At 39.7% G+C, this 13,793-nt stretch overlaps 1 protein-coding gene across 1 annotated transcript in view; it reads left to right on the top strand.

Moving 5' to 3' along the window:
- FBN2 (fibrillin 2) overlaps nt 1–13,793 on the top strand; it is a gene marked incomplete at its 3' end in the record, with an annotated part of 165,248 nt that overhangs the window by 45,769 nt on the left and 105,686 nt on the right. Inside the window, exons 6-9 of the mRNA XM_080637931.1 lie at nt 9,749–9,874; nt 11,346–11,498; nt 12,246–12,485; nt 13,328–13,465. Of these exons, the coding sequence (XP_080494057.1) occupies nt 9,749–9,874; nt 11,346–11,498; nt 12,246–12,485; nt 13,328–13,465 (657 nt within the window). The remainder of the gene's footprint in view (nt 1–9,748; nt 9,875–11,345; nt 11,499–12,245; nt 12,486–13,327; nt 13,466–13,793) is intronic.

Consider the following 13,793-nt stretch of genomic DNA (forward strand, 5'->3'; position numbering starts at 1 on the left):
GGAAACCTGGCTGTTTCTTGTTGAAACCTTCAAAGAGACAGTTTACAAGAAACAGAACTGTACCCATAGAAATAGAGCTTTTCTTACCATGCTTGAGTAGAAATAGAAGCAGTTGTGTATGTGTCTCTGCATGTGTGCATGTTTATCTACCTAACTGTATACAAAAGCATGCTGATAGGTACTCACAGAGGTTTAGGGCTTTGCAGGAAGCAGTGATGTTCACAGGGAAAGAAGATCCGTTTGAACCATTTTAAAAGGGAACACCAGGAACCTTGCAGAAACACTGTTTTCTCCTCTCTCTCTATGTGGAAAGAAGCCCAAAGGAAGAATCATCCCTTTCCATTCACTGCTAATAGCAAAAAACCCAGCTGCTGTTAGAGTTGCCTACTGCCTGATCACTGATGGTATCTGTAATCTGTCCGTAACAGTGCTCATGCTTTACTGCTGTTAACCCTGAAAAGCTCTCTGTGAAGGAGACCTGATACCTCCTGTCAGGCAAGGATGCAGCTAAAATACATCAAATAGATGTTTCAATAGAGATCCAAAAAAATGGCAGTCATATCATGTATGTTATGTTTCTGCCTGGCATCTGAACTCCAGCTTTGATGTCTAAAGAAGAACTTATTTGTGATATGTTTCCTTCCTTCTGAAAACAGTAATTAAAGCATTCTTTGCATTCTGTTTCTTTAACCTGTGTAAAGCTTCGCTTTATTTGTACAAAATGTTATTCAGCAGTTCTCCCTGATAGTGTCCACAGGAAAAAGTGAATTCAGTTTTAACACATATTTGCTTAAAAATCTGTGATTCTTATGGGACCATATATAATAAAAGTGAAATAGCATCTGGAGTCTGAAATAGTTGCTGTTATTTCATAGTTCAGTAATAAATGGATTTTCATTTCCTGCTTTGTTGGCAGCTTACTGAAGAACAGGTCACATGTGCTGGCTTTATTTCTTCTAAGCCCCTGCCACTTCTGCCTGTGGCAGAAATTAGATACTAATTAGTCTCTGTTCACAGCTTCCCCACTAGCTTCCCTGGTCATGTACTTCCTCACAGGGAATTATGCAAATAACAACCCACAAACCCACAGTGCCCAGTTTGTACCATTTTTTTTTTTTTTTCTGGGGAAAAAAGCAAAAGCAAAAGCAAACCAAACCAAAACCAAAAATGATAAAACTGTTTCTTGTCTATTTCCCCATGTTCCATAGCCAAGGTGGTAATGCCAAAATTATACCAGTGTATTACCATGATTACATTATTCCAAGAATGGAACAAGAATGAAAACCAAGCTTAGTTTTAATCGGGCTCTTTTATATATACATATACACATATATATATATATGTATACACATATACACACACACACATATATATAAGTGTGTATATTAAAGGCTTTGAGAATTCATTGTCTCTCAGTGTTAGATTTACAGAATAAAACTATAGCCAGTCTTTTAAAAAATTATACTTTCAGTTAGTGGGACTGATCATTTGAGTGAAGTTACATCATTTACATATATGGATTAGGCCATTGGGAAGGAGAGCTTTAATGCAGTTTTTTATTTAAAACATGATACAGAAATAATACAGTATGGAGTATTCTGCTCACTCTTTAAGTATGGAAAACTAGATCAACTATTAGTTACTGGCTACAAAGGACAAAATCCAAGTTGGAGACAGTAACCAGGCAAGGCTCCAGTGTTCAGAGGCAGAGGTTGGAATCTTACACTAACTATTCAGATCTTCCTTATTTAACAGCAAGGCTTCTACGTAATAAAGAGGGATTTGAGATCCCCTGCTATATCCTTTACCCTCAAACATCCAGATGTATTTTGCGGGTTAGTATTTTTTCTCCTGTGGTTCCTTCTGGAAATAACAGCTATTGTTAGAATAAGTAGGAATATTCATGTTGTGCTTTTTCTGCCATAATGGATTTTGCTAGAACTATGCTAAGCAGTAAATACTGCTTTGCTGGGCTTTTTGTTGGCATTATATTCCTGTATTTATTTAAAAAGAACCCAACCAAATGCCAAAAAGGCATACAGTAAGTTTATTGGATTTATTTTGAGTCTCTGATTACAGTTTACTGTCACTAACCTTTCAGAAGTTAATGGCAATTGTGTATCAGTGAAGAGGATTTAAAGGATCTGGAGCACTCGTGTGGTGTGTTAAATGAACAAAAGAAAACCCCATACCCTTCTCTTTTTTGGCATAAAATTCAAATACAATATATTAAGTTTTCATTGTCTTTTTAGGAATGAAATTCTGTTAATTTTTAGGGCATTATCTTTCAGAATTAATGGAACATGCATCTGTTTTATTTGGAGATGGATTATATACAGATAAACTGAAAGGAGAAATAAGCTTTCAATTGTTCTTACTGGTTTACATATGAGATTGACTACCACTTATTAGTTATTCAAAGATCTAATAAATGTGTTCCACTTACTCTTCTCAAATTGAAAATACATCGTACTCCTTGAGTAAATGTAGTTATGACACCCTTTAAAATCAAAGGTACTGTAGGAGGTATGATACCTCTGATGCTCTTCCAAAATGTTGTACCATTGACATCAAAGAACTAGGACTATATGACAAAGGCTTTTTTTTCTTTTTTTTTTTTTTAAACATGGCACTAAAATGCAAAGAACCTTTTAAAAGAAGCCATTCTATTTCTGGTTTTCATGCTTTAATGTATAATTTCATTACACCCTGTGTTACTCAGATTTGATACTACCAGGTATTACTGTGGACTGAAACTATTTTCAAGGAGCCTTTTTTCGGAACTCAGCAGTTGAGAGCACTTTTTCTGGGACTTCTAATTCAGTTATTCATAAATTCCTGCTTACTGTAGCAGTAAAAGTAACAAATTCTTGATGACAGGTAGTCAGCCTGGGGTTTTTATTGGCAGAAACTCACCTATTAATACTCACACCTGCAAAGTTAACACCACACATTGGTTCTCAGATTAAGACTGGCTTTCTCATCTCATGTGCAATATTGGAACCACAGCCATTCATGCCACCAGTATTTTTCACCTTTAAAACAGTGTCTCCCCTTACTATCTTTGAACCATTTTCCCTAGGACCATTAATTTATGTATTTTTGAGGAAGGGAAGAGAGCCCCCCAGTCAGCCAACCTAAAAATAGGTCTTCCTGAGGTAAAGTCTCAGAATTTCCAGTCACAAGTAACGGAGATTTTGTTGAAAGAATTGTACATGCAAGAACCAGGGAGGAGGAAGAAAAGACAGAGATTTAGCTCAAAAACTAGTGAAACAAAAAATCCATTGACTCAGTACTGTTCCAGTAAGTAAGAAAATTTTTCTTCCACAAGGGTTCTCCATGTTAATTGGTTAAAAAAGAGGCTTTTCTCTCTACATGGGGATGACTGGGGTCTTCTTTCCACTCTGGTCATTGCCTAGGTTTCACAAAGGTACTTGTTCCCTTCCCAGCTCCCTGTCACTCTTAGACAAGAGCCCTAGACAGTGTTAAACTCCTGTACATGTAGCCACGTGAGAAGGATGGTCTATGTTTTGCAGCTTTGCAGAAGTGGCTTACTACTTTCTTCCTCTGTCTTGCCAGTGCTCCAAACTCCACCTACACATTTCCTCAATGGGCTTTGTGCTGTATGACCAACTAGTTTAGAATTTGGTTTCCTTTGGTAGAAAATCAGGTGTTGTGTTCTTGTAATTAGGGTTACTGCCTTTAAAGTAACAGGTACCTGTGCCAAGAAAAGTAAAAATGAAGGGAAAACTTCCAGTTTTCAAGCGCCTGCTTGCTTTTAGTATTCAGATTTTTAAAAATTCATTTTTCTTATGTTTATTTATTCTTACGCATAGTAGCTGCTGTTGTACCTCATTTATTAAAAAAAATGAAGAAAAAAATAAATACTATTGAACCTCAAGATTAAAGAACCGCTCTGTAAGAGAGTGACTGACTCATAGAATCACAGAATAGTTAGGGTTGGAAAGAATCTAGTAAGGAAGAAAATAGTAAGGTTGAAAGATCATCTAGGTCCAGCCACCCTGCCATGGGTCTCACACTAGACCTTGTCACCCACGGCTCTTTGGGCAACCTCTTCCAGTGCCTCGCAACCCGCACAGTCAAGAACTTCCTTATATCTAACCTGAACTTCCCCTGTTGAAGTTTAAACCCATTATCCCTTGTCCTATTGCTAGAGTCTCTGATGAAGAGTACCTCTCCAGCATCCTTGTAGGCTCCCTTCATATGAACAGCCCCAACTGTCTTCAAACAGATGCTCCAGCCCCCTTATCATTCTCATGGCCTCCTCTGTACTTGCTCCAACAGCTCCGTGTCCTTCTTATGTTGAGGACACCAGAACTGCACACAGCACTTCCAAGAGGGGTCTCATGAGAGCTGTGTAGAGGGGCAGGATCACCTCCTTCAACCTGGTGGTCATGCTCCTTTTGATACAGCGCAGGCTTTCTGGGCTGCGGGCGCACACTGGAGCCGGCTCATGTTCAGTTTCTCATCAACCAACAACCAAGTCCTTCTCCTTAGGGCTGCTCTGAATCTTTTCGTTGCCCAGCCTGTAGCTGTGCTTGGGATTGCCCTGACCCAGGTGTAGGACCTTGCATTTGGCTTGGTTGAACTTCATGAGGTTGGCATTGGCCCACCTGTCAAGCTTGTCAAGGTCCCTCTGGATAGCATTCCTTCCCTCCAGTGTATCAACTGAACCACGCAGCTTGGTGTCATTGGCAAACTTGCTGAATGAAAACTTGAATGAAACAGGTATTTGAAAACACTATATTCCTAGCACAGGGATTCTTAAATTGAACTCGCTAATGTATCACTGGTGTAAGTTGCTACCAGCTTTGTGCCATCTCATTCATATGTACAGCATTTTCCTCTCATACAGTATTTCCATGGTGATAAACTGTGACTACCATGTTGCTAATCTCTTTATCAAAGTTTGGGTGCCTCTGAGCTTTATAATTAGTCTTGGAATTTATTTTTGGAAGCACTACAGTAGTGATGAAAAAGGGTAGTGTAGCATCCCCTAGAAATCAAAGGTGTGTTTTAAGGGATGGTAGAAAAGGGAGTTTTCTTGAATGAGCATCCAGTGACTGCCGTTGGGAAGGTGTCACTTTCCATAAAAAGTTCTTCCCACAGAGTCTTCATTTCATCCAGTTTTCATACCTGTCTTTCTGCCACGATGTTTCAGACTCTGTCTGCATACAGAAGACAGTATTCATGTTTAAAAGACTTACGGATTGTGAAAGATCTGTACTGCATGAAAGATCTCAATAAGACATGCACCAGTTCTGGTTCTGTTTTGATTTGTACGCATAGTTTCATTTCATTAATTAAATCAGGTAGTTCACCACATTATTATTGTCTTTAATATAGTAAATCAATGCAAGATTTCAGAGATTTCCTGTGGAATTAGTGAAGTTTTATTTATACCATCATTTGGAATTCTGGAATCTCTGCAGTGGGTAGTTATGAAGTCTTAAGTGAAAGCATGATTTCTTTAAAGTGTTTTGATTTAGCAAAAATGACATGTTGTTTTATACATCTTTGAGCAGATGTCTGAAATGTGGTGAGTAGTTGTCATCATTTTGTAACTCTTTTAATGTAAAATTTAAAATTTCTTCATCCTATAAATTGCTTAAATAACCTTATAAAACGACAAAATTTTCACTTTCTCTGATTCTATTTGTCCTGGGTTCAGCAGTAGCAGTCATTTTTTCTCCTTCTTAGTAGCTGGTGCAGTGCTGTGTTTTTGACTTTCGGACTGGGAACAGCACTGATAACACCGATGTTATTAGTTACCACTCAAACGTTTAGTCTGACCAAGGACTTTCTGAGCCTCATGCTCTGCCAGGGAGGAGGGGAAGCTGGGAGAAAGCAGACGCAGGGCCCCTAACCCAAACTGACTGAAGAGGTATTCCATACCACAGCACGTCATGCCCAGGGTGTAACTGGGAGTTACCCGGAAGGGCTGGATCACTGCTGGGTGGGGGTGAGGTATCGGTCGATGAGTCGTGAGGTGCTGTATACCACAGAGCTGCACCAGCTACTAAGAAGGAGAAAAACTGACTGCTACTGCTGAACCCAGGACATCTTCCTTTGTTATTTCCTTTATCATTATTATTATTGGTGGTAGCAGTAGTGATTTGTTATACTTTAGTTACTAAACTGTTCTTATCTCAACCCGTGGGAGTTACATTCATTCAATTCTCCTTCTCATCCTTTGGGAGCCAGGGGGGTGGGGGATAAGAAAGGGCAGGGGGGGAGCAGACTGCATTGTTCTGATTCACGGCCTAGGCTTAAACCACAACAGTTCTTTTGGCACCCAACGTGGGGCACGAGGGGTTGAGATAATGACAGATCTGACTGGAGTGTGTCTGATCGTATTTGTGATAAGCATTCATTGTTTCAGATTAATAGTCACTCATCACAATGCTGATTTATTGGCTCTCAAAGTTGTTGTTTTTGATCTCACAGTTTCAGTATGTTGTACCTTACTTAGAGCCGGTATTTGCCGTGTTAGTGTTTATCGGCTGGGGGCCCTGGGTTCTTGTTTCATTGTACTTTATGGTAATGACTTGTAATATGGGCAGGCTCTGGCAGCAGGGTGGGATGGATGTGGCTGTGGACTTGCACCTGGCCGTCCCGCTGCTCTTCACCATCCTGGCCCTAGTCCTCTCCTCCTACTTCATGAGGCTGCAGGGAGCCGAGGGGGAGCGGCTCCGGGAGCCGGCTGCCGCCGAAGCAGCAGGGGAAGGCGGCGCCGGGGACCAAGCGGTGGTGGGAGTGGGGCCGGAGGCCGGGAGGGAGCGGCTGCCAGTGGAGGAGGTTGAGGCGGCTGCCGAGCAGCGGGAGGAGGCAGCGGAGGAGCCGAGCCTCGCGGTTGAGCCCAGCCCCACGGTGGCTGAGAGCATCCCCTGGCAGCCGCTCGCTGAGCCCTGCGAGCCAGAGCCGCAGGACGATGCAGGAGACCACGCAGCATTTCCCAGCAAGGCAGAGGGGAAGATCTGGGCTCAGAAAAAGGGAAGCTGGTGGTAAGAGAGCCAGCAAGCACAGCAGTTACACCAGCCCCAGTGACAAGTACAGCAGCATCATTTGAGAGTTCTGAAGGTTTTGAATGGCCTTTGGATACCTTTGGGACCTGCCTGCTGATTGTGATGGTCATCAGCATGTTGGCGCACATACAGAGTGTGTTCTACCTATGACCATTTTGTCTGATCTCAAAAGTTAAGCAGAGTCAGGTTTGGGTCTTGTCTAGGGTTAGACTATGGTATAGGAGGACCAAGATGTTTTCCCCAGGGCTGGACAGTCATGAGTGGCAGGGGGTGTGGGACAGTATGGGCGAGTATCTAGTCCACTGGGCCCCTCCAGTGCTTTGGAAGCGTCAGAGATGGAAGGCAGCTGTATGGAGTCCCCAACAACAAGTTGCAGAAACTGCTGCAGGGGAGGGTGAATTATTTTGATTCTGGTGGGCCCATGACACTTCAGGCCATCAGGGCTGAGATGCAACATATAGATGGGCCCGTGATCTGAGGGGTGGACTTAGCAATGGACACTATTGCTCAGGTTATTCATGAGTGTGAACACTGCACACAGCCTCTCCTGCTCTGAAAGACTGTTACAAGAGATGGAGCCCAACATCATGGACTGGATGGACTCAGCAGCTTTATAGGGGTTGGTCCATGCACTAAGATAAGAGTCCACTGAGATGAGAGTGATGGTATATTGAAAATGTGGGATCTGAGCATGACGTGAATGGTATGGAATAAGGGGTGGATACAACATTGGTGTTCCCAGGCCGAAAGTCAAAAACACAGTGCCGCACCAGCTGCTAAGAAGGAGAAAAAATGACTGCTACTGCTGAATTCAGGACACTATTACATAGTATAAAACAAACGACAAAGTCCACAGGATGCTTATACGTATGGACTAGTTAGGAATTCTGAAGACATGTTACCTGTAAAATAAATTGTCTTTTCTACAGTGATACTCTAAGTGACATGCCGGTGGGAAAGGGAGTGTTTTATTCATACCTTCACTTTGCAAAGAATAGTTTGCATACTGTTAGTGGTGTTGTGGCAAAACATTATTTTCCTTTCAGTAAAAGGTGCTTTCTGTAGATTCATATCTAAAGGGAGTTCTTCATATGTGGACCTTCCCACAGTGGGGAGTTAACCTTTTTAACATAGTCCCTGTGTGCACCAGATTTTTTTGACGCTGTTCATTTTCTTTGAGTGTGTGGAGAATGTAAGAAAGGGAGGGAGCAAAGTCTTCATCACATAAAAGCCTCCTAAGAACTATTTCTCAATTAGTCATTCATCTCAAGAGAATTTCTAGAGTGACAAGTCGAAGGATATGATAGGTCTGTGGAAAAGTACAAGGAATGGTCTGTGGGGTCCCAAGGCTTTCTTGAAAGGAATGTGAAGACCTTCACAGTGTCATCACAAGATAATTTCTGTCATACGTTCTTTCTGATGCTTCTCCTGCATTATTTGACACATGACAGTGTGGGTTCAACAGTCTTTTTTGTTTAGATTTTTGTTTCACAGTACGAAAGCTGATTTAAATTAATACTGCATCCAGACTTTTACAAACAAGTCAAGCTGAAGTCTGGTATCTGTGACTACCTTTTGTATCAAGCCATGGAAAACCTGTAGTATTACATCATTCCAAGTGGAAAACATAACTCATCTCAAGATAGTTAGAAAGTTTGCCCGCATTTTCCCATGTTTTCTCAGAATGCCTCCCATGTTACACCTGGGCCACAGTTCACATTTGTTGAAAGCCACTCAAAAAGATAGTGTAAAGAGGTCACTTTAAAGTAAAATTAGGTTACTAAAACAACCATAAAAATATTCATATGTCTAAAGATTGTCACAGTTTTAGAATGAAGTGGTTACTTAAATGGCTCATTTTTCTAAATGGTCATGATCCAGTCTTTATTCTCATGCTGTTCTTCTCACTTGTAGTTCTTCCATTTCCATTTGCTTTGCTGTGCCTGAAATCTCTAACAATACAGTCAGACTGCTTCCTCCTGTTGCTTCTCATTGCCTCAGCTCCTAATTTTGCTTCCAAGTGCTGGGAAAGGGCACAGTGCTCTCAGGCTGCTGTCGAATGCCCTAGCAACCCGTTGTTACGTACAGCAGCTCATTCATCAGCTTGATGACATCTCACTTTATATATATTTACATACAAAATTGTTTCAGTGTTCAGATGAGAGCACTGCTTTTAGTTAGCAGAAACACTTGAATGGATTAAAAATATCTGAAGTAAAAATGCAACATTTGATTTCATTTGAATAGATCGGCCAAAATTCTTGCTTATAGTTGGAATATTAGAAGGCTAGAAAGCAGTCAGATCTGATAAGGAATATTTCTGTGGTTGCAGAAGCCAAGAGTTGTCATAGTTGGCTTCTGTCCCATCCTCCTTCCTTCAGCTCAAGAGCCAGATGAGTATTTTGATGTTGCATTGTAGCTATTGTGTGCTTCCTGGAGAATGCAGTCAGTGTGTGTCACTTTGGGGAAATTCCAGACTGCGCTCACATACTCTACAACTTGAAGTGGTACACCCCTTGAATGTATAAGGAAAGCCTCCATTAGATGGCAAACAAAATTATTTGCAGTATTCAAACACCAGCAATTTGTTATTCAGTCTGAGTTTAATAATAGTTTCATATCAGAAAAGGTCTCTCCCTCTTTTTAATACACTATATAAAAGTGCTCTGCTAATTATTCCATGTCTTTTCCTTTTTGCATAGATATTGATGAATGCAGCATCATCCCAGGAATCTGTGAAGGTGGTGTATGCTCTAACACTGTGGGAAGTTATTTCTGCATCTGCACACGGGGTTATGTTACATCTGTGGATAGCTCCCGCTGTATTGGTAGGTATTTCAACCTGAAGGCTTTTAGTGCTCTCAGAGTTATTAAGGCAACTTATAAACAGCGGAAGAACTTCTGTCCCGGTCATCTAGCACTATGCTAAACTGTGCTAACTCCCTATTATCTCTCATCCAGCTGCTTAAAATTTATAACATCCTCTTCTGATGATGATTGCCACTGCAACCATCTTTATGTGGATTGTAGATCCCTCTGTGTCAACCACATTGTAGCTTGAGAACTCTTGCCTGAGATCTGGATCTTCTTAGGAAAAAAGCAGCTAATAACTCTTTGTTGTCTAGGCAAATGTAAGAAATGTTCATTATATGTGTTTCTCAAACCTGCATCTGATGAAACCAAAAGCTAAACTCACTTTGGTCCTAAAGGAGCAAACGTTTATTCTTACTTGGTATTTCAATTTTCATCTCCTGTAGGTTAATTTAATCTTTAGAGAGAAATATAAGGCACATATATAAGTTCAGGAGGCATTAAGTAAGATACGCTGAGATGCCAGTAATTTGTCTGGAACAGACAGAAAAAAACCCAAATATCTGGTTTCAGTAGATGCAGTTTTTACAAGAAAATTTATTTAAAATCTATTTCTATATTATAAAAAATATGGATGCTTATTTTCACATGTTGTAATTTCTTTTATAAAGCTGCATGTCAAATATATAGTATAAACCATTCTAACGAATTAGCCGTAGTACTGCATACCATGTGTGAAAAACATTAACAATTGCTAATAACAATGCCTTTTCTAGATCTCACGTGGTTCTTATTATTTCAGACATGTCAAAGCACTTTGTTTTCATGTTGGGAAAGGGATGGGAATTCTGAAAGGATTTTTGAATTACAGATGAATGATGTAAGCCAGTAGCAACACAAGACCTACAAATGATTTCACATGGATAGTTTTTCGAACAACATAGCCAGCTTTTGTTACTTGGGGTAATCTGAGGAGTGCCAAACGTCAAGTATATTGTGGCTGGCCTCAGGAATACTGAGAACATATGATTTCTAATATGATCAAAATGTCTATGGATTTTGGCATGGTTTACAATGTAGTTGCCAAAGTCAGTTCCCAAAACCAACTACACAAAAAATATGTCTTAGTGCGCTAAAGCAGGCCCATATATCACAGATTCTCCTTCCCTTAAATGAAAATGTGTCTGAAAGTTCTTGTGCTTCTAAATGTTTCAAAAATTAAAACATTTAAATTAAAATTTAAAAAATTAAACTATAATTTATATATTTTGTATACTTTGTATAATTTCTCCTTAGCAGAAAAGTGAAGAATGTAATCCTTATTAATACAAATTATTTTATTCTTCACAGTTTAACATAATATGCACTTTTCACCAAAATAGCAGGATGCCCTCAGTTATTGTAATTACTACCACGTCTTTTGAAATTCATGGAGCTTTTCTCCTATTCAGCATTCAAGAATGGTTTTATTTTTAAATTAATTTCCAGATCAGAGGGCAAGTACATGTTTCTCCAGCATAGTGGACGGCCGCTGCGCACAGGAGCTTCCCGGTAGGTTTACCAAAAGGCAATGCTGCTGCGAGTCTGGCCAGTGCTGGGCCGTTGGGTCTGTTCCAGACATGTGTCCTGTCAGAGGGTCTGGTGAGTGACTTGTTGGTTTATTTTCTCACCGTCCATTCTACTTGGGGTTGAGGTCACTGAAATATTATAAACTAATTTAAAATCTAGGGTAAATGGAAAAAGAAAGTCAGAAATTACATTATTATTCATACCTGTGGTTTCGATACTGATGTTACCATCTGTGAGCCATTTTGGGGGGGTTCATGATTGTTTGGGACTAGTTTCGTTAACATTCTTTTGTTGACTTTAGCAATAATTCTTAGGAAATGGGAAAGATTTTGTGGTCAAGCTCCAGGAGGAAACAACTGAGGTCTGTAGTTTATTTTGATTTAAAGGTACAGCTGCTCTCTTGTTCCATTAAATTTTGGGCTACATTGAACCAGGAATGTGTCAGTATTTCATTTATTCTCTCAACTCTGCTCCCAGAACAGTATTGCACATCCCGAGTGAAATGTATTTTCAGTTTATCAGCATCAAGATCTCTGAGTGACCCTGAGTTACCAGGGAGTTACAGTGCAGCTAATCAACAAAAAAGATTTCAACAAATAGCTGTAAATTACAATATTGCCTTTTATTATTTTTAGTGTCCTTCCTTAAATAACACCTGTCACAGTCACGGGATCTGCCTGAGATAAGGAGTGGGAGAAGGAACACATCATGCCAAAGAAATGAGGAGCTGGTGTTCCATTTATTGTTAACATACAAAGTGTAAGGTGACTCTGAAGGGTTCATTTACTTTATGCTTCTCTGTGCATTCTTATTTAATAGATGAACACCGCAGACTTTGTGTGGATGGTGCTTCTGCTGGAGGTCGTTCCAGAGGTGGTGGGACAAGAGGAAACGCATTCCTTCCTGATGGCAATGGCAATGGCTATGGCTATGGCCCAGGAGGAGCAGGATTCATTCCCATTCCAGGAAGCAATGGTTTCTTCCCAGGTGGAGGTGGAACAGGGGTGGGAACAGGTGGCCAAAGTCCCAATGGAAATGGACCAGTAATTACAGGGCTAAGTAAGTTCTTGCATTGTTGTGACTTGTTTCTTGCTTTTTTTTATTCCTTCAATTTTTTCCTTTTCTTCTGCTTAGTTTTTAGTCTGGAAATGATGTGGTGTTCTTAACATATAAAAATGCCTTTATATTCAAGCACATTTAAGAGACCTCAGTTAATAGATTAGGATGTTTAGGAGCCCTTTTTTTAGAAGAGTTCAGATGTAGAGATTTCTTTCTTCAGTTATAGAGTCCTTGAGCCTGTGCTGCTCCTGCTGATCTCTCCTGGTCAGTACTAATAAAACTCCGTATTTTTAAGTGTTTTCAAAAAACACCAGGGTTTAGAATAAATTTCTCTTTCTTTGTTCTTCCAAATGTAAAACTTACCTATTCTGCAGGAATACTGCCTTGACTGAGAGCCCAAGAGGAATAATATTCTGAGGGAAGCATCATATATGTAGAGCTGCTTATAACATGTGTAAGGACATCTCTAGGATGGAGTATTATTAAGACAGGCATGCCAAAAATAGTAAACATATAGGAACAGACTGCTTCAACTTTCACCCAGATTGTGGTTTATTCATGAGGCTACTGACAATCTCATGAGGCTATACACATAAACGGTAATTCAGAATTAAGACTGTTCATCTAATGTGCTTTCTGGTTCTGAGAGGTATTTGGTTTTGTCATGTCAAAAGATAGTGCTTGGAAAAAAATACTCTATTTGGTGGATATATTTATACACCTGCTAATACTTTCTGAAGCCTGTATAACCTTTATACTTCTATTTGAAAATATTAATATTTTCTCATATTAATATTTTTATATATTAATATTAATATCTCATGTTCTGTTTCTTTTATCAGCAATACTCAATCAGACAATAGACATCTGTAAGCACCATACCAACCTTTGTTTAAATGGCCGTTGTATACCAACCCTTTCTAGTTATCGATGTGAGTGCAATATGGGATATAAGCAGGATACAAATGGGGATTGTACTGGTAAGTGCACATTTTTAAAATCCTTTATTCGCTTTTAAAATGCTAATACTTTTGTGCTTTAAATCTGTTTAAAAAAAACCCAAACATACTCTTTTTTTCCCCACTTACATCTTAATTTTAATGATATGGCTTTTGTGAAAAAGTGTGCAAAGACCATGATACTACATACACTAGAATAATTTAAAATCTTCATGAGAGTTAATCTCTTTCCATCTTTAATCACAAATATTGGTTTTGAGTATTCCTGTACTTGATGGATATTGTACATTTGTGCCTTTACATTCAGTAAAATAAGTTCTGTTCCATGTTTGCTTTAGTTATGCTCACA

The sequence above is a fragment of the Psittacula echo genome (assembly GCF_963264785.1).
Source record: "Psittacula echo genome assembly, chromosome: Z".
Taxonomy (NCBI): Eukaryota; Metazoa; Chordata; class Aves; order Psittaciformes; family Psittacidae; genus Psittacula; species Psittacula echo.